The 21,651-nt window shown below is 39.9% G+C and overlaps 1 protein-coding gene across 11 annotated transcripts in view; it reads right to left on the reverse strand.

Moving 5' to 3' along the window:
• PATJ (PATJ crumbs cell polarity complex component) overlaps nt 1-21,651 on the reverse strand; it is a 147,652-nt gene that overhangs the window by 32,869 nt on the left and 93,132 nt on the right. For all 11 annotated transcript variants that reach the window (XM_071749952.1, XM_071749955.1, XM_071749954.1 and 8 more), the window contains exons 29-34: nt 19,601-19,692; nt 9,415-9,487; nt 7,330-7,422; nt 2,382-2,453; nt 1,745-1,862; nt 1,011-1,144 (exon numbers count right to left, since the gene is read on the reverse strand). In XM_071749952.1, coding sequence (XP_071606053.1) covers nt 1,011-1,144; nt 1,745-1,862; nt 2,382-2,453; nt 7,330-7,422; nt 9,415-9,487; nt 19,601-19,692 — 582 coding nt within the window. The remainder of the gene's footprint in view (nt 1-1,010; nt 1,145-1,744; nt 1,863-2,381; nt 2,454-7,329; nt 7,423-9,414; nt 9,488-19,600; nt 19,693-21,651) is intronic.

The following is a 21,651-nucleotide window of genomic DNA, read 5'->3' on the forward strand; positions in this document are numbered from 1 at the left end:
CAAAACAAAACTTTATTTTTTTCTGTCGACTTCCCTGGGCTGTTTTGGTTTTTTTTTTCCTTTTTTTTTTTTTCTTTCTTGGTCTGGAAAAGGATTATTACACTGCAACAGTCAGTGGCTGCTGACACAGCACTTCACTGCTTAATGATGCACCACAGTGAGATTTTTGGGAACAACTGCAAGTAACAGAGAAGCTCTGTTGCTTTAAGTGGCTCTGCAGCAGGGGATTCAGGAGAACCCAGTACAGACACCTCTGCAGCAAACTTGTTTACTGAAAGAACTGAATTTGACATTTAAAAGAAACACTCCGACATTCTGTTATGCTGTAACACATGAGCTTAAACAAAAGCTTAAACAAAAGCGGGGTGGAAATGGCAACAGCAGAGGCAGAGAAGGGTTTAGCTTAACTAACTTGCTGAGTTTACACTTGAGCTGATACATTTTAACTTAGCTGAATATAATTTTCTTTAAAAAAAAAAAAAACACAGCAGACCCATGTGCAAGATGGAGCAAGAAGACACAGAAAACAATAAAAGATTCCCTTTGGTTTATGTCTGTTCAGCAAGGGCTTTTTTGGCAGGGATATAACTCACAGTTTGTTTCAACAGCTACTATTTGAGCTCTCAAGATGGAGGTGTTCACCTTGCTGAAGTAGTTCTACCTCTCTGACAATTATTTCCACTCCAACCATTCTGGTTACTTACCTGCTTCAAACTCTTAATTCAAAATGGTTAAAAGAAGAATACATATTTCTGAACTCTGCCCACAGCAGAAAGCACTGCTGAAACAAAAGCCTTTCAATTTAAACAGGAACAGAAACCAACTGATCTGATACGAGGCAAAATTATCCATTTGTCACTGGAGATTGTAGCTGCTGGTTTCTCCTCCAGGTAATCAACAATTAATTAGAGCAAATACAGATTAATAGCATCATGATTTTCTATGTTTTCTTTGTCTTTGTTTCCTATTCTTTAACAGAGACAGTAAATCACAGTTTAAGAGGAACTCACCAGTGGAGTGTCCTTCCCCCCAACGATGCTGAGTCCCAGACCTGACCGACCCTTGGATATCTCTATGGTCATCTCCTGCCCTGGAACTATGGGACACGTTGCTGGATCCACAGGGAATGTAGGTGGAAGGACACCTAAGAAGATGAAAAGGTAAAGAAATAAGTCACAGTATTCAATAAGAAAATTTAAACCATCAAAGGAATCGTATCAGAGCAACTAATTAAGCTCCAAGCTTCACCTTCACAAGTCTGAGCTGAGCTACTACTCCCAGACACTTCTCAAGTCTTTAAAAAATCACAACAACTCCAGAGGGAGTTTACTCTGGGAGCAGAGTAAATGTCTGGGAGGGCATTTCAATCACTTGTAACTTATACAAGTCAGATCATAATAGCAAGGTCTGTTATTCCATTCAGGACAGACAAGGCCATGGCCCAGCACTGTGCAATGTATAGGGTGTCCCAGATTGCCTTTCCTTCTGGTTTTATTTTAATTAAAAGAAGAAATAATGCTTTTGTATGTAAAAGTCAAGATAAACAAGCAAAAAGATCTCAAAGCTCTCAAAAACTGTAAAATGAGAGATAAATACGATCATTTTATAAAATAACTTAAAATAGGTCATTTGATGTTCAAAGAAAAATATCTTATCAGAAGTTATCTAGGAAAATAAAAGCTCCATCTAGGGTTAGGACACTAAATATACACAGTATTAGTGGAAAAAAATAGCTGCTTCCTACTACGGCTGGTGACTTCTGCCTCTGGGGAAAGGTAAGTAGGTGCTGGCACCAAGGGCATCTCCTGGAGGTTGACTGGTACTTTTGCTGTAGTTTTGAGTTGTTTGATCTGGTTGAGGACCTAAAAGCAAAACAAAGCAGAAGCAAAAGGGATCAGTTGCAGAAAAGGGCAGGTTACATGGAATCATCATTAGTTGTTGATTATCACACCTTATTAAACCCACTGAGTCACTAGAAGGGAAACAAGCAATAAGCACAGATGAACTGAAAACATTCTCTTCATAAAGAAATGGAAAATCAGGCTGACTGGGTAACTGTGCTTCCAGAAATGCCCATGAAGGCTGTAAGGATGGGCCTTCACCTTTCTTAGCTGAGCCTCTCATAACAAATAACATGGGTTGTTTGGTTTTTTACTTTTAAACCAAAGAGAACATCCCTGATATGAATGAGGCTGTGTGACTGTTTCCACATAAATAAAGAGAAGCAAGTAATTTTTTCAAGTTTTCTACCAATAAATTTATTTTTATGTCTCCCCAGTTAACACCTTGAACCCATAAATCACTCAGTCTTCAATTTAATCAAACACTTATGAATTAACATAGAATAAAACCACAGAATCATAGGACATAACCACACATACATTTTCTGGGAGCTGCTCCTCCACTTCTTGCTGATCCACAGGCAGTGGTTTCTCAGCTTTACATTTCACATCCTAAAAAGTAAAAAAAAACCCAACAGTGAGGTGGATTGATAAGGTCACATTAGCTTAAATAAAACATCCTCTCAAACTTACAATGGTGATTCTAGGCCAACACAAGTGATATTTCATCATACAAATACATGTGTAGCCCAACACAAAGCTGAAGCCCAGAACTCAGAACTGGAAAAAATAGTATCAAGACAGGGAATGGTAAAGATTACTGAAAACCCACAAGTTTTGAAGGAAGGGCTTTTTGGGAGGTGATTATCAAGCATGGTCTCTCTATTGTTCCTAAGCAGTAAGAAGCTCTAGAGAAGAGGGAACTGTGTCCTCTGGGGTGACTTTTCCAGCAGTCCTCAGGAGCCCTGAGCATGCTGCCAGCACTTAAATAAAGTAACTGCTTAAAATGCATCATCCAGCCTCATTATAAATACCTCAAACAATAGCACTTCAATCACAGGCTCCAATTGTTACTTAATTTCTTCCCAGATTCTTGCATTAAAGTAAAAACTACTATTTTTTTCTCCTACAACTGCTTCCAGACAGTTAGTGTCCTCCCTGTGTTTGTTTGCTCTTAGCCAAACTGAAGCCACTTTGATCTCTGTATTAGTGATCTCACCCCATCTTCAAAAACCCCCAGCCTGGTGAACAGCCTAGTTTTCAAAAAACTGAGTACCAACTTCAAAAGGCAACAGAGATATTCTGCATCTTAAAAGAATTTCTAATTAAGATCACAATTCATACATTTTTAAAAAATACATAAATCAAATTTTAGGTAACCCAGCTTGAAATACTGGCCTTGTTTCCTGGAATTTTCTTGTGTTAAATCATACCAAGCCCCACAGGCTTTTTTTTCCCCCCCTTCATTTGTCTCCAAGCCTGGTGTAAGTATAGAACTGCAGCTATTATCCAAATGGATGACAAGAAAGAAGATAAAGTGGTGATCTCATGGTATTGTCAGAGGTGCCAGGGGAGAAATGGGAAGTCTGCTTTGTCATTTTATGAGATATTGTTTTAATGAGCAACAAAAAGTTATTTCATACTTCCCTTTTTATATTCTGATATGTGACCAAAATCTCAAACTTCATCTTGCACATTAAGCCAGCACTAAGCATCACCTTTAAATCTCTCTAATCTTCCACATTTAACTCAGACCATGCTAAAGGAGGTTCAAGTTGAATATCAGAAAAAATTTTTTTACTGTAAGGGTGACAGAGCCCTGGAACAGGCTGCCCAGGGGGGTTGTGGAGTCTCCTTCACTGGAGACATTCAAAACCCACCTGGACACGTTCCTAGGGGATGTACTCTAGGAGGCCCTGCTCTGGCAGGGGGGGTTGGACTAGATGAGCTTTCCAGGTCCCTTCCAACCCCTAGGATTCTAGGATTCTATGATTCTATGATAAAGGTACCCAGACTAAATAAAAGGGTTTCCAGCCCCTCAACCACAAATTGGGCATTTGTCATAAGCCTGACACCCGATGGGTTTAATCTAATTCAATTCCCTTAAATGCATCCAAAAGCATTTTTATGATGTCTTTCCTCTTTGCCAGTGTTTCAAGGACTTGTTTTCTGTTCATGGCAAAACCCAATTATTGTTCCAAGTTCAAATCTTTTAAGAAAATTAATCCATCCCCACACAGCAAACATCAGTTTAATTATCCCACCTACAGGACACTGAACTAAGTCCATGCTCTGCCAGGACAGCAGTGAGCACACCCAATGACTGCTCAGGCCATTTCCACCTTTGTAAAGTGAAAAGTTTGGAGAACATCCCAAAGCCCCACATAGATCAATTCTTTTTCAATGACACCTTATGGAAAACAAGAAAGTTGCAGTCCCCAGACATCCATGACCTTCTCTCAGGCCACCTCAAAGCTCAGCTAATAAGCAAGCAGACTTTGTCTAACACTTCCACTGGCTCCAGTTCAGAAATAAAGTTGTTTTCTTTCCCCTCCCTCTTAACATCCCCAGTCTAGAATGACATCCATCATGTAACTTTATACTTTTTCAAGTGATGAAGTGACAAAAAAAAGTATTTTGGTAGAGAGTGACAAACTTATCAGCAACAAATTAAAACGATGTGAATTTATATATATATTTAAATTTATTTATTGCAGCTGTCACTTGGTGAGACATCCTGCCCATGACTTAAGCTGTACATACTTGTGGAAGATCTGCTGATAAGCACATACTTTTTATTTACTTAGTGAACTTGATCTTGCTTGGTGACTTTTATATTCCTGATTTCTCTGGATATATGGCAGAAAAATTCAGTAACAATTGTGAGGTAGCATTAGGCTATTAGAAGCAACCATCATGCAATGAAAAACAAGGCACTGGGTTTTTTTTCACTAAAAGACTGGAGGAGAAATCTATTTTCCTAAAATAAAGAGCTGTCTGCACTGCAGTGCCAAAGTGTTAATGCCAATCTGACCACAAACCCATTTCTTCCTGGTCAGAAGGGACTGATCACAACCATCAGCATTTACAAAATTAAGATATGCTTAGAAATACTGGCTGTGTAGTTTTTAAATCCTGACTGGATGAAAACTCTGAATATACAAAACTGGCTTTCCCCACTATTTTTCATCCATTTATGCCTCTAAACCAAGGGCTGGCCCAACTGAAGTCATGGAAGGAACAGTTGGATCTATAGGCATTTGAGGACTTTGCTATGGATCTATATATCTAAATATTTTTTTTTTTTAATCCATCTGGTAGCCCTTAATTTTTCAGGATCTGTTTATGTAATATAAAAATCAGGAAAATCTCCACTGAAAGAAGGCAGGTCACACAACAGCCAAAGGAGTGACACATTCACTGCCTCCAGCTCCCATCAGAGCCAGGGCAGGTTGCTTTTCCTCTGTGCTGCAGCAGGGATAATGACACTGTCCTGCTGGATAAAATGTTTTGAGTTACAAAGATAAAAAGTACATTGTAGCAGCCAGTTAATGTTACAGGAACAAATGAAGTGGAAAGATGAGATAACTTGGTATGAATGGGGAAGAAAATCAAGTACTGTGCTGGTGTTCTCCTCACCTAGAGGCTCTCAACAAGTCTGTGCCTTTGCCTTCTCTCATCTTTCTGCCATTGCCCTGTTTTGGACAACTCTTACCACCAACACTTTTACTTTTATACCTTGCAATTTTAAATACTGTAACTTCTACCCTTTGACTCTACAGTTCTCTTCTTTCTAGCTTCAGAAAAGAAGCTGCCACTACATTCCAGGTTCCCTGTTGTTCAAGTGATGTCTTCCCTCCACACCTATCTTGGATTGCTGTAATTTTTTCCCCATTAAATTCATGCTCCCTCTAATACCTTTCAAAAGCTTCAGTACAATGTCCTACACTGAGAGATCATGTTGGTACAATGCATTTTATAGTTTTTTATCCACTTTATTCTTTGAGCTATTTTTCACATTGCCTTGTAATCCTTCAGGTCTCTTGCCAAGTTGAACATGAACAGGATTAAAACCAGGTGAGTTACACCTGTAAACACACACAATAAAACTCTGATTCATTTATATTCCAGAGCATCCAAGGAGGATTCTCTACAAGGCTACCAAATACAAACAGACCAACTGTTTTGTAAACTGATAGAAACACAAACCATTCCATTTTAAATGGGTGGTTAATTCTGATGCTTGAAGAGCATCCTAACTCCCTAACTCTTAGAGTTCACAGACTGGTTCATTAAATACTTACTAGCTATAAAACATCAAGTATACCTGAAGGGAACCCACAGAAAGGCTGGAAGGAGACTTTTCATAAGAGTGTTCAGTGACAGGACAAGGGGAAACAGATTTAAACTGAAAGAGAACAGGTTTAGACTGGGTCTGAGGAAAAAGTTCTTCAGTGCAAGGGTGGTGGGACTCTGGCACAGGCTGCCCAGTGAAGTTGTGGATGTTCAGTCCTTGGAAGTGTTGAATGCTGTGAGCAAGCCTTGAACCTATGAGAGGTCCCTGCCCATGGCAGGGGGGGTGGAGCAGATGATCTCCAAGGTCCCTTCCAAGCTAAGCTGCCCTGTGATTCTGTGATTCAATTCATACTTGAAAAAACAAAGATGCTCTTTGAAAAAGACAAGATGGAGCAGGAAAAAAACCTCCAGAAATGTCAGGTTTCCTTAGCTGAGGACAGCATGCACAAATGGTGCAGGCACAGCAAATCTGAAAAAGGAGTGGGCTGCTGGAGAAAAAGGCTGGCTCAGCAAATTTTCAGTACCTCTAGGTTAGCCACTTTCCAGCATGTCTAGCAGCTTTCCATTTTAAACTTTTAACAAAGAGTCCAAAAAGGGGGATTAGAGCTGCACCCTGAAGGGCTTTCAGATTCCTGATAATGCACAATCCTGACATATTCAACAACTAAAAACTCCATCTGTATCAATGAGAAGTTCAGTATTGATTACAGCACACACTGACAGCATCACATTAAACCAGAAGTTATGGGCTTGATATAGAAATTACTGAGAGTAACTCTATAGCTATGTTATTCAGGAGGCAAGCCTAGATTATGATAATAGACATTTTGGCCTTAGAATTTATGAAGCTATGAATATAAATAAGAATTTGATTTACAGACCATGATTTTGTCTCGAGTTTGTCATATACGGATAGCAAGAGTGGAAACTCAATCCCCTCATGGAGAAAGAACTCCAGAGAGGTCAAGCTGCTACATAAAAACTCTTTATCTCAATATTTTAACAAATTATGCTGACTGCTTAGTTCAGGAAAACAGTCTGTGAATGTAAAGCTAGGAGCTTGATTCTGCTCTTACAAGTACTTGATATTATTTGACCAAAGTGTGCTATAATACTCCATCACAAAGGCAGAGAGAAAACTAATCAGTCTCTAAGCTCTAATTATCATTAAGAAAGGCTTTAAGTCTCTTACAGCTTTGTTGGATTCCTCATCAGCCAAGCTTTTCATGACAACTTCCAAACTTGGGTCTTCTTTGCTGCATGCAGGTTCAGTGCCACCATGGTCCTGGCAGAAAGGATTGAGAACAGTTTTTAAACAGAGCTGTGATTCCCCATAATAGCTAAGGGAAAAAATTAGACAATTTTACCTTGTCTTTGGGTTTTTTTCTAGACAAGCAGCACCATGAAAAAGTAAAAAGGTCCACAATTTCAGCATCCTCAAGTCAGGAAACAAGTAAGTGATACAAGTTTTGAAAGACAGACCTTGATCTCCACCTGTCTGGCCATGAGGCAGTTCAGTACCAGCACTCTGGTGCAGATTTGGGTCAACTTTCAAGGCCAGACTAATCCCTAGCAACACAAGAGGCCTTCTCTAGATTTCTGTTGGGAGAGTCTGAAGCATGCTCAGCACATTAAAGCCCAGTTTCCTTCATACAGTCTGAGCAGGTACCAGTAGCAGCAGGACTGAATGTGAGGAGTGGGTAAAACCAAAGCTCTCCTGGTCAGAGCACGTGGTCACCCAGCTCAGCAGGATTAAACCCAGGAGTGGAGCACAAGCCTCACCTTCAAGTGCAAATGTAGCCTCAGGATCCAGGTACTTCTCCACATTACAGTGAGAATACTGCAAATGATGTCCAGCTACTGGAGAGCCAGCAAATGAAGGTAAGACTTACTATTTTTACCAAGACATGCTCCAGAAGTTTCTCTTGCATGAAGTTTTCCTCTTTGTATAGAGGATTCCCAATAAAAATGGCCCTTGAAACATAAACCAGCTTCTTACCAAGAAGAAAATATTGTCTGCTGAGGACCTGCTGGTATTTTCTCTAGGTAATAGCTAGCATCTATTAAAGGAGCACAGGCTTGCAAGAAAACCAAATATATCTGCAACACCAAATGAACTTGGACTCTGTAAACTGTAGTGTGCTTTGCAATCCCCCAGCTGCACCTGGGACATGCTGCTTTTCTGGAGAAGGAATAGCCAAAACACTGTCCAAAAATGACTGGGGGCCAAAGAAAAACAAACCAGCTCTTGCACTGTACAGCACTACACCTGTATGGGAGTGGAAATATAACCTGGGAAGCAGGAGTGAGTGTGCAAAGTGGAAATTCATCCAGTGTTACCTGGCATGGGATCCCAGTAATGCTCACTGAAATACCAGTTCAGTGCATGTATGTGAATTTATCAATTCAAGGCAAGACCAAATCCCAACTGAATTATAAAACATCTTTATGCTTTATTAGCTCAACTAGAAATAGGATTAAAAAGCAACTGCAAGGCTAACCATGTACTTTATCTAGATAATTTAGTTACACCATATCAAGATGTCAAAATGGTCACAATGTGGTGACACTGCAGGGATTCATGGGGCACAAGAGAGCAATCAGTTTACAGTGGGGCTGAGATAGCAACTACAGTGAAAGGAAAACATTGGTAAGAAGACCACACAAAGGAAGTTTTTGTATTGGAAGATTGTATGCTACAACACTGTGTACTAAAACTCACAGCTTAAGCAGCCCTGGTCTGCTCCTTCTGGAAGAAAATGAGCAGGGGCACAGGACAGAGTGATGAACCAAGACTCTCAGTGAGGCTGGGATCATCTCAGAGAGCTCTTGTAATGAAAATCATGTACACAGTGACCTCTTTTATGTAGTTAGTTGAGGGCCACTCCTCCTTCATTTATAGAGCTGCTGATGGGAGGGTATTCTGGGGGAGAGAGAACCTTGAAAGTGGGAGCTTTCCCCTGAAAAATGCTCATTTCTCATCTGTGGATGAATATCCATGTTTCAGGCTTGTCCTCACCACGACTACTCTCACTAGCTGAAAAAGGAGCATGATAGGAGCTGGCAAGAGTTTCATTTGGAGACTTTTCAGTAACACTGAGATCAATAAAAAGGAGACAGGGGAAAACATGCTTATTAGGTGAAGTTCCTACCCAACGCATTTTATAATTTGGGGTTTAATTAGATGAGGTGTTGAAATTTATAGTGAACTGCTAATTTTGATTAATCTATCTAATTCAGCAACCCTTAATTAAAAACAACAACTCACAAACCTCACCTCAATAGAAGAGGGGGAGCTGGAAGGTAATGGGAAAGGAGTAACAGCCATCTGATTGACCGCATCTTCACTTCTGGAAAACAAACAACCCATTACACACCAAACCACAATGGCCAAACTTCTCTTTTTGAGTCACTTTTTGCCTGCTAAGAAAATCCTCTTATCAGCATAAAAAGTAACTGTTTCTTGCCAGGAGCTGGAGCTTACACAAGCATTTCATCTGTGCTCTGATGCTCTTGGCTAGCAAACAGGTAACATCCCCTCTTGGGACCTCAGGAGGTTCATCTGGGACACAGTGACATCACAGCCTTTGGAAATCTTATTCTGTGTGGATTAGCAGAGGATGCAGTTGGAGTTTATCATCCCCACACATTAACAGATGTGTTAATTCTTCATTAGCACTTCCTAATAGTGTCTACATGTGTAATTGTGTATAGCTGAACATCCAACATTACTGAAATATAATACCTGTTCCAGTACAATTGATTGCTTTTCCTTTTTTGTTTGTATTTGCTGTGGTCTTTTCTAAAAGGTTCAATGGGAAAACTTGAAAGATATTTTTATAAAATGCAGAGGGTAGAAAACAATTGAAGAGTGATTCCCTCTACATATTAAGTGCATTATTTTTCAAAGATCCTTATTATGTATGGCATCCTTTCCTCTATTCTCTTTAAAATGCATTCCTAAGTTGGCATCTGATTACTTTGTAACTAACAAAAGCCTTTTTTAACAGTTTCATTAAAGAGCATTCTTCCTTGGTAGTGTTTTTTTCCTCAAAAGCCATTTGAAATGATCTGTGGAATGAGCTCTGTGTGGTTTTGGCCCTCTGCAAAGCTGAATCAAGTAAAAGAAGATTTCAGTTACATTGTTTTCAGGCGAATCTGAGAAGTATGAAAAAAAGATTCCAAATTTTGCTTCAAAAACTATGGAGATGCACCTCCATTTTTGGAGTAAGCAACTCTCACAGACCACAGAAGCCAGGATCATGGTGCAAACCCCATTTTGCTAAAGATTCAGTACTACCACACCACACAGGCTCTGAAATGAGAGAGGAGGAATCAGGAACACTATGACTTTGTAGATACAGAACCTGAGATGACACAAGCAGATTTTTTCCTCTTTAATTTCTGCAATAAAATATTAGCATGGGATGTGTTTTAAAATATTTTATTGAAATGCCTGGAGGAAAAAAAAGCTTTACTTCTATCCCTTCAGATTTAAACACATGAAGCTAGCATGTTCTGATCACTGAAAGCCAACACTGCCACCCAATAGCTCCCAGCAGTATGGGAAATTCAGTCACAGGCATTTGAAATGATAAATCCTGTAGGCAAAGGTTGGTGAATTAATTTACTTATCTTCAACCAAGCAGCCACGCTTTTCAAAGGAACTGGTTCCATCCTGCTCAGTTTTCCACTCACTCCCATCCTCTCCTCCTCCTGGCCCTGCTCAAAGCCAGAGCCAGACACCAGAGTCAGACACCACACTCAGGCCAGCACCAGGGTGGCCCATGAGGCAGAAAAATGTGCACAGGGCCAAGGAGACAAAACCCAAAAGAACACCAGAACAGGCCCAGGGATTTCATCAGCTCTTCACAATTTCCCAGTGCATTTTACCCCGTAAGGCATATTAAGCAATGCCATTTTTCCTCCTCTTATCTTCACGAGACATCAACCTAATTATGTTGCTTTTCTAACCTGTAAGTCTGCAAATGCAAGGTGTCTGACTCCCAGCAATTTTTATTTGATTCTAGAGATCTTTCTGACAATAGTTTACATGAAATGCAACATGAAAACTAACACCACTTCTGATAGCTTGCAATGCAGTTAGGAGCAAACCTGAAAATAACAGTGTATGTATAAACTTTTGTAAGAAATATAATTCTAAAAATTCCTAAACAGAAGCTTCATGATAAAGCAGGATGTAATTAATTATATAAATTAGTCTCTACTTCATATATACACACAGAATGTGGTGGGTTTTTTTCTTTTCCAATCATTGGCCAAACTTTTTTAAATGGATGGCCATTTTAATTCCAAGCCATAAAAAACCCACTTGTAATAATTCCCTGGGAAAAAAAAATGCAAAACACAAAAAAACCCCCAAGGTTAAAAAGTGTCACAACTTGTAATCTCCCCTGCTAGCACTCCTACATATTTAAATACTTTAATGCTGCTTCAAACGAGAATGCTTCAAAGCAGAATCAAAGTGGGAACATATTTTAAAGTGACAGATCTAATAATAAATTGTTCTTTCTGCTCTCCACTTCCATAAGTGCCCTCAACTGAAACAGGAATTTATTTACAACTAAAAGGAGAAATCATTTTCTTTTGATGCCAGAGCAGACAGCTTAGAAGTCTGAACATCATATTCAAGTGCCAGTGGCTGCAAATGATCACTCAAATGTATTTGCCCATCACTGCTACAAAACCACCTCTGAGAAAGCTGTTCTCAGTTACCAAGTGCTCACCATTGTTTGAGGTTAAGATGTCTAAAACCTTCACTCTCAAGTCACCAGTTCCTACTCACAGGGTCAAACCCAGGTGCAATGCAAGTCACAGAGCAGGGAGGCTCCGATGTTCACTCTCTGTTACCTCCAGAAATGAGGAACATCCACTGCTCTCCTTCCAGCTCCCATCCTGCTTTGTACACTGGGACACCAGTCCACCTCCTTGCTGAGCCCAGAGAGCTGTTTATATTTCACCAGTTACACATAAAGCCAACAGAGAAGAAATTCATCACTCCTCCCACAAATTATTGCTTCCAGCCTCTCAGGATGAATTTCTGAGCGAAAATGGGAATTAGATCCACAGGGAGGTTACAGTGCCAAGTGCTAATACCAACCTCACCAACTACAGCTCAGCACTGAAGAAACAAGAAGCTTTCCTCATGGCAAATGGTCACGGGATGCAAGATCAAAGCAATAAATGGCAAAGATTCTTTAAACTTTAGAAAAGCTCATACCCTTTCAGATTTATTTGATTTGATTGCCATACTTTACTCCATTTTACTTCCTCTCTAGTCAAAACAAGACTGTGGATGTTCCCTGTCCCTTCTTGCTGGCCAAAGAGCAGAACTTATGATGTTCTGCTCCACCTAGCAACTGCACCTATGATGAAGGGGGAGATGTGCAGCTTAAATAAGGACAAGTACAGTTATTCTTGGCTAATAATTAACTACTGTAAACACTTGGCACAAAAGAAGCCTAAAGAGAGCACTATGCAAATATAAATCTAAAGGGATTACTCATTCCATGCTGGAGAGAATAAGCCTGAAGGGAAGTCAAAGTTGTGTGCTGATGGGCTTCAGCTAGGCTGCCCTGCAACCCTGTGCTGCACTTATCAGAAAGCTGTCTCTGGCACTTGGGAGAAATGTCACAAACAGCTGGAATGGTCTGGGAAGCATTTAGAAAGTTATCTTTCTAGAGGTGATAACCAGAAGTCACAGCCTCAGCCAAATTGAGGGTTGTTTTTTTTTTTTTTTTTTTTTTTTTTTTTTTTGTTTTGTTTTGTTTTGTTTTGTTTTGTTTTGTTTTGTTTTGTTTTGTTTTTTTCATTTGGTCATCAACCTCAGACTGGTAATTCCTGAATTCAGGTTCCCTGCCTTCCTTTGAGGACATTTTCAGTTTCCCATTTTAGTTACTCTTAGGTCACTCAGGTTTATGATGGTACAAACTCACTGTCATGTAATGCTAAGAAAATCCTTGCTGAGCATGCTGAATGAGATTCCTTGCCTATCCAAAGCAGAGGCTTTTGTTTAAGAGAGTGTTCAAGCTTCTTTTATGATCAGTGCAAAATCAAGACAAATCCCAAACCAGGTCCACTCAGAAGGGCACTTCATCCCAGCAACTAAGTGACCTAATTTCAGACTGGATGAACTGAATTGCTCTTTGGAGGTTCCTGACAACTGTTCACCAGTCACAGAAGCCCAGATGACCTCTAGATGCCTGAACTAAGGGAGATGAACCTCTTGCCAAACTATCTGCAACTACACAGTTTATCAGCCCTACAAGATCATTTGACAATAAGCTTAGTAAGAGACTGGGGATTCTTTCTGGAAATACAAAGTACATCAAGAATCAGGAGAAAACCCCAATAGCTTCTAAGCAGTTCCATGGCAACTTAGATGGAACAGATCTGCAGACAGAGAATGAAAAATATTTGCCCAGTGACCCTTAGGACTCCCACTGGTTGTGACACCAGGGCATAAAGTCCTGTAGACTACTGAAAAATTGTACTGTCCACATCCTGCTTGTTAAAAAAAGGAGAAAATTCAGGTCAGGTTCTTGTATTTTCTCATCTTTGTTTTCCCTCTAGAAGTTCCTTTGGAAAAGTGGAGCTGCAGGGAAGTTGCACACTGAAAAGGCTTTTTCCTTAGCTGGGTCAAGGGAAAACCTTTGTATTGTGCATCTTCTTGAAAGACCTCTCCTGCTAACAACAGCAAGAACAGTCTTGCTCTGCATTTCCCCTCCATCCACCCCAAACTATGTGAGAGCCAAACGCACAGAGTTATTTTAAATTAATAACTCCTGTTCATATAAAGTGCAGCTTAGGTCATCAAAGATTTGAAAGGGCCCAAATAACTTCACTTCCTCACCCGTGTGCTTGTTCCCACATGAGCAGGACAGCAAGGAGGAAACAGCTCTGCAGAAAACAGGAAAAGTTCAAACTTGCACGCACCGTGTCTGGCAAGAGCTTATTTTTAAAGCTTTCCCACATGAAAGAATCTAAACAATCAAAGCAAGTAAAAAGAGAGTTTGTACTATGAAAATACGACCAGTTAGGCAAGTCAGAACAAACTTAAAGCAAAAATAAGTTCTAAAGTGTGACAGTATTTGAGACTCTGGCAGATAAAATGTATTTCTTGTAGAGGCTTTAAAAGAAGAGTAAAAATTCAGTGACAAAGCAACTGGGAGCATGAAATAGCACTGAGACCTGGCTGACCCAGCCACTGGCCTTGCTTTGCAAGGAGGCAGAAGCATCTCTCTCCTTTGCATGGGACCATGAAAACCCATGAAAGAGAGAAGTTTTTACAACTACACCTGGAAATGGAAGGAAGGAGGGGTTGGGTGACAGAGATTCGTGGGCTTTGCTGAGACACTACAAACCCATCACCAGAAAGCAATGATAAGAGCATGAATGAGAATGGCATGGGGGGATGACTCTGGACAGCAAACAGATGGTATTTAAATAAGCAAAATCCTACAGGACATTACTCTTAAAGCATTGTTTCACCAGAGCACAAGACAATTTTCTTCTAAGGAATAAAGGTATAACAAAGAGTGAATTGCAAAATCAAATACATTGAGATGATGGTTTGAAATCAGTGGCATTTACTCTGATTTGGGCATTTAAACTGTATTTGATCTGCTTATTATACCAGCACTGAAACACCAGAACAGATTAAAGGCAGTTAATAGAGCATGGAGAAAACATTGAATTTGCTGAATCATAAAATTCTTACTGTTAAAGAGCATTCTGATGTAAACTGGATTTCCTACAACAGATGTAAAATCTAATTATATTGTTTTATTATGCATCTTAAAAGGGTGGACTCGTAACGCATGAACAAAACCCACAATGGACACAAAACCCATTCTACTTTGGAAACCAGAACACAGAAGCTCTGACAAGAAGTGAGTCCTTTTCTTGTATTACTACCTAGCTCATTCCTCTTGTTGGGAGACCAAGATCAAGAATTTCAGAAGGCAGCTAAGTCTTCTAATTATCCCCTGGCCACTGACTTCCCCTACTGCTTCCATATCAAGACTCCTTCACATGCCTTGGAAAGCCACAGGCATATTATTATTTATTTCTAGTATTCAAAATTAAAAAAGACAACCTGTGTTTGCTGCAGTAGCTTGGAAGTTAAGGCAGCAGCTGTAAGGCTTTGAGGTCTGATAAAAAGTGGGCAGACACTAATCAAAGGAAGCAATCAGACCAGGTCACCTCACCTCAGGAAAATCTTGCAATGTCTGGGCAGTGTTTTTTGTTTCTTAAACTGGGTGAGCAGCTTAAATGCCTTTAACTTTGTTACAGAAGATAGCTACAAAGCACAAAATGCACTGAATCTAAGAAAAAAAAAAAAAAAAAAAAAAAAAGGAAAGTGACACCATAACTGCAAATCTTCTAGCTGCTATTACAAGCTTGTGTAATTAATGAGACCACTGGGAAATGGTGCTGTGTTAAGGCCTGGGGTTTGGAATCTGGCCAAAATCAACTGTTTTAAATAATCATCGTCAACTTAATTGAGGAAAAGATGCTTATAAACCAGAGCAAGAAGCCTTCAAATATAAAGGGACATCTATTTTTCTCACAGCACTTGCTGCACTATGTCTCATCAGCAAAAAAATTGCAGGAAAGGGCAGGAATGCAATTGCAACACTACCTGGGTATAAAAAAAGTGTGAATAGACTATTATAGCACAGAAGGTAAATTGGGATCCTAGTGAAAAGTCAGAAAGGGTGAGGATACCTCCTATTCTCATTTTTTCCTTGAAAAAGATAAAGGTGGGTGCAAGAAAATCCAAGTTATTCAGTGATAGTTATTACAGTTCTCAGTGAAAGGCTTTTCTGTGCCCAGGAATTTCTGGGCTTCCTTCATAACTGATTAAAGAGTTTATGGAAACATCCCCCTGCCCTGCACATGAACCAAAACACCAGAAATAGGAAAACCTTGATGCTGCTTCCTGCTTCAAAGTGAAAAGCAGCATGCTGTATCAAAGAAGGCACTTTTTAGTAATAGCCCAAGAGTTCCACCAGTTTTGCTTTTATGTCCTAGGTCAACTCAGTCCAGGAACAATTTAGGCTGCAAAATGACACATTTCTGGAAAATTGTAAACTCCTCAGGCCTTTCACTAGTGAAATGAGAATATCAGTATCCTCAGGCACATGAAACCTAACCCATTTCTCTCCTAACTCCTGCAGAACACACTGGTTTGTTACAGTGTGCTCTGACCTCTTCTTTTTGTGTGCTCCAGGACATGTTTTGCCTACATTTCACAGAATCACAGAGGCTGGAAGGACCTCTGAGACCATCAGGTCCAGCCTGTGACCTAACCCCACAACATCACCACTCAGTGCCACATCAGCCTTTCCTTAAACACCTCCAGGGATGGTAACTCCACCACTTCCCTGGGCAGTCCACTCCAATGCCTGATCACCCACTCCATGAGGAATTGCTTTCTGATATCCAAGCTAAACCTCTCCTGGTGCAGCTTCAGGCCATGAACTCTCCTCCTGTCACTCATTGCCTGGGAGGAGAGCCTGATCCCCCTGACTACAACCTCCCTTCAGGGAATGTAGATAAGGTCCCCCCTGAGTCTCCTCCAGGCTGAACAACCCCAGTTTCCTCAGACTCTCCTTGTAAGATTTTCCCTTCACAGCCTCCTTGCTCTCCTCTGGACCTGTTCCAGCACCTCAATGTCCTTCTGGAAATGAGGGGCCCAGACCTGGATACAGTACCTGAGGTGAGGCCTCACATTTTGCTATGAACCTTCTACCTTTAAATGAAATTGCACGGGTAACAGAGCTCAGGAGAAGGAAAGCAGCATTTCTGCTGCAACTGGTTCCTCCTCGTTTCCAAAGCATAACAAACATTGAGAGTCTCCTGCTCTTTCTGCATCATTAGAGCCCCGAGGAACAGATCTGGAATCAGCCAAGCAGCAAAGCTACCAGGAGAGCTGAGTCTGCTACACTCAGCGCTTTCTTCTCAGCTGGAAAAGCACACACACAGCTGAGATGGATGGAGATCCAAGATGCTGCTTGCTGCTCTTATTTACTACAGCTGGCACCACACTGCATTAAGCAGTGGCATTTTAGTATCTCCATTTTAGATTGTAATTTTGAAACAAGTTGATGAAGCCAGCACAGTCTTTTGGTTCATGTTTTCCATCAATCATAATCACTGGTTTTGTGGGCTAAAGTGTAAGAATTGGAAGTACCAAGACAGAATGGGTTCCTGGAATTTTTTTTTTTGCATGAGAAAAAAATATTATTCTTATATTGTTCTATATTCTATTCTATTCTATATATTCATATATTACTCTATTCTTATATTCTAGTATTACCCTCAAAATTCATATTTAAGAGAAACAGATGGATTTAGCTTTGCTAATACAATTTTGAAACATCCCTCTTACTATGAGAAGGTAACCATATAGCAGAAAAAAACCCCAAACCAAACAAAAAAAGGGCAGCATTAGTTTTCTCTCTGCATTAATGCCAGTGCTCCTGTTACTAATGACTTTCTCTCAGTGGGAGAATTTCTTTTCATTGCTGCTCGAGTGGCTGCTCAGGTCAAGCAAACAGAGCCATCAGTTGTCAGTGTGCTCTAATGCAAGGCTGAGAGCAGTGACAGGATGTGTGTGCCCTTGGGAAGTGTGAAGATGTAAGTTTACAACCTCAGCAGCAGCATTTAAAAATGAAAACCTGTTTTTTTTTTTTTCTTTTTCTTTCTTTTCTAAAGCTCTGGAGACAAGATTTATCCAATGGTATTTCCAATATCTCCTAATTATGATCATTAAGACAACTTTTTGCTTTGAAATCCACTTCTACACAGACAACCTGAAAAGGGGCACTGTGGCTAAGAACTTGCAAGGTCTTTTATGTCTTCAGCAGGCTACAAAATCTGCACCAAGGATTTGCAACCCATACCCAGTTCTGGTTTCCTAAATTGTGGTTCTGCCTCTGGAGCATCCAACCAGCCTCATGCTGTTTTTTTTTCTTTTTCTTTCTTTTCTAAAGCTCTGGAGACAAGATTTATCCAATGGTATTTCCAATATCTCCTAATTATGATCATTAAGACAACTTTTTGCCTTGAAATCCACTTCTACACAGACAACCTGAAAAGGGGCACTGTGGCTAAGACCTTGCAAGGTCTTTTATGTCTTCAGCAGGCTACAAAATCTGCACCAAGGATTTGCAACTCGAGCTAACACACCCCCTTTGCTACCCCACAGCACTAAACCCAGCCCTGGGTTTTGGTTTCCTAAATTGTGGTTCTGGCTCTGGAGCATCCAACCAGCCACATGCAATTAGGTAATGGTGAGTGAGTTGTTGTACATGACATTTCATTTTCAATAGCTGAGGAAAGTAACACAGGAGCTGCAGGCAAGATCATTAATCTCCTCCAGATCCTCTGTGCTGCCAAGTGTAGCAACTCATTCCTCACTGTGCTAATGCTCCTCTTCCATCATTTCTGTGTATGCTGTACCAGACAGAGCCAGGCAAGGAAATACACACATTTATATGCATTCACCCACAGATTATTACATTGTTCACAGGTAAACTGTGTATGAATGAAGAATATAAACAAACATCAAATGTGATGTATGTGTTGGTGGGAAGTGATCCCATGGGGATAAGTGCCCAATGAAAGTCACAGCTGGAAGAGATGCATTTATGAAATTCCAAAGTACTATGGGATATATGGGGTCTGGGAAAGAGGCACCTTCTTTCCAGACCTTCCACTCTGGGTCATAATCCTGAGCTACAGTGACTGCATGGAGGTATCCTTAATTTTCATACAAAGAGGAAAAAAATTCATGCTAGGAGTAGAAGAAAAAATGACCACATGAAATTTCTGTGCAGCTGAAAGGTTGTTTTAGCATATTCCCTCCTACAAAAGCCATCCCAGTGCTCATTGTCAAAGTCAGGCTCCACACCTGTATAAATAAGCCCTAGATCACCATTTAAATCCTCTTTTGATGCCCATACAAAGCTTTGCTTCACATCCAGCCAGCCCATGGTTCATGTACTCCATCCACACTTGCTTGCTCCCCACAACAGCTCCTTCTCCAGCCCCAAGCCTCTGCACCATTTTCATTCCCTTCTGTCAGTCTGGGTGAAACAAGCTGACCACCCCATTTTTGTGCTGGCAGAACTAACCTAAAGCACTTTACTAAGTTCTAAAGGAAGAAGCTCTTATCAGGGTGCTCCCAAACCCAAGAGGAGCTCAAGTCTTTTGCAGACACACTTAGAATAGGCATTCAATTACATTATATCTTACTTGCTTTACATTATTGAGGAGAACTCTTCAACTGTTCTTGAGATCATCAAGGAAAGGTTTATTTCACTCACTTCAAAGGGAACTGAGGAGTTCAGCATTTTCAAAACAGGCTAAATAGGAAAATATGTAATGTAACAGGCTAAAGTCCAAACAAATGTTTTGATGAGAACTGTTCTTACCGTATGAAAACCAGCTTGACTTTTGATGGGGCAGTCTTAATGATTGCAGAAGCATTCTGATGACTTCTTCCATACAATATCTGATTGTTTATCTGTGAAAAGAAAGTGAAAATTTTCGTGTAAGTGGAGAAGTGTGCACTGTTTTACTTTACATCACCAAGACTTCTGAATTTGCTGTGGGATAGAGGTAAGACTCAAAAAAAATGCAGTGCCCTGAGTTTTTTGGGCTTCAGTTTCCCTCTGTTAATGCCTCCCACCTCAGAAGGACCCTAAGAGGATGCTTTCAGCTCAGGGGTTGCACAAACAGTCATGAAGGTTATATGCAGAACATAAGGTAGATATGAATACAACAATAAATTTAAAGAAAGTAAAAGCTGAGCTGATGGGGAAAAAAAAAAAGAATGTGTTAAGAAGATTTACAAGAGACTTCAGCAGTCTCTTAGTTGTACCCTGATGGTTTCAGATTTGACACAAAGCTGATGCAAACACTCAGTGAGGTGCTGAAAGGAAGCATCCTCCCCTGACAGCAGGGAGTGGGGCTGCCAGAGCTCCTCGTCCTTCAACTTTGACAATTCAGGCTAGAATAGGCACCAAGGTAACAACATTCTGTGGCAGAATAATTACTCACCTACACCTGAACACCTGTGAACACAACCATGGAAACTCATTCAAAAGCTGTATTTAACATTTGATATTTTGTCGAAGAAAAAAGAAAGCAGAACTTTGAAGATGAAGAAAAAGAAATGGAAATTAAAGGTGTTTGAAGTTGTGATGTTTGTCCAGGTTGAGGGCTCAGACTGTCCTGTGTCTTGACTCCAGAAGCTTCCAAGTGTACAGAATAATCTGTTATTTAAGTTTGTCAAAAGTCTCTCTCCAAGCATCTTGATTACATTAATACACCTCTCTGGAACATGCACCCTTTCCAGCTTTGTTTGAATACTGTGGTTTTTTTCCTTCCACTCTTCACTTACAACATAATATTTACATTCACATTTGATACATCATGCTGTTTAAAACACTAATGATAATGGAGTCCAGAGGCAATTCACTAGTGATTATAGAAGGAGTTTTCCCTACCTAAAATGTTTGTATTGGATTTTGATTTTGTGTTTTTAGAAGATTTTTTTCATGCAAACAAGATGTAACTGGCCAAGTCTGAAGAGCCTTGTATTGATCAGCTATCTGATCATACTGGCAACTTCACAACATCCCTGCCTTATTTTCCAGGGGTCAAAACAACATGGGAGTTCATCAGCTAAATAAGGATAAAGCAAAGACAAGAAGAAAACCCCCTACACTTGATTATTAATGCAGACTGATGTCTGCAAAGCATTTCCCCACCAAGCTGCTTATACAAATAGAGAACCAAGAAAGCTCCACGAGACTCTGAGCTGGCACAAAACAATCAGGACTGTTTACACAAAAATAAATTTAAAAATCTGATGGCACAAATGAATGCTCAGTTGCATTCTGGCTTCAAGCAGGATTTGAAACTTTCACTGAGACTGTTGACTCAATTTCTCCAAGTTAAAAAATAAATTATTCATTTGGAATACCATATGCTTTACAAACTGTTTGGATTTAGTTAAATTATCATCAATTTTTCTAAACAACAGACTTCTTCAGTTAAAATTTATAGTCTTTACTCTGGGTAAATCAATCCTACTCAGAAGATGTATCAAACAGCTCAGAATTCAATTAGTTGTGAGCTGGGTCTGTAAGTTATAATTATTTAATGACATAAAAATGAAAGGATAATCAAAGTAATATATCTCCACAAGGTTTTGGACTCTCCTACATAGTATTTATTTTTCTGCTTTTGTTTTTTTTTTTAAAAAAAAGAGGTCACTTGCTTTTGCAAAATAAATTATTGTTCCATGAGCTTTGGATACCACTGTGATGAAACAAAGAACAAAAGCCTACTTAAATGAAACAAAAAAGAGAATATCTAGGATTTCATAAGGAAAACCATTTTAAAGCTTTCAGATTAAATAAAGTCACACATCAGATTAACCAAATAGTACTCTGGGAGTCAAAAACCTATAAATCTC

This window comes from Heliangelus exortis, chromosome 8 (assembly GCF_036169615.1).
Source record: "Heliangelus exortis chromosome 8, bHelExo1.hap1, whole genome shotgun sequence".
Lineage (NCBI taxonomy): Eukaryota > Metazoa > Chordata > Aves > Apodiformes > Trochilidae > Heliangelus > Heliangelus exortis.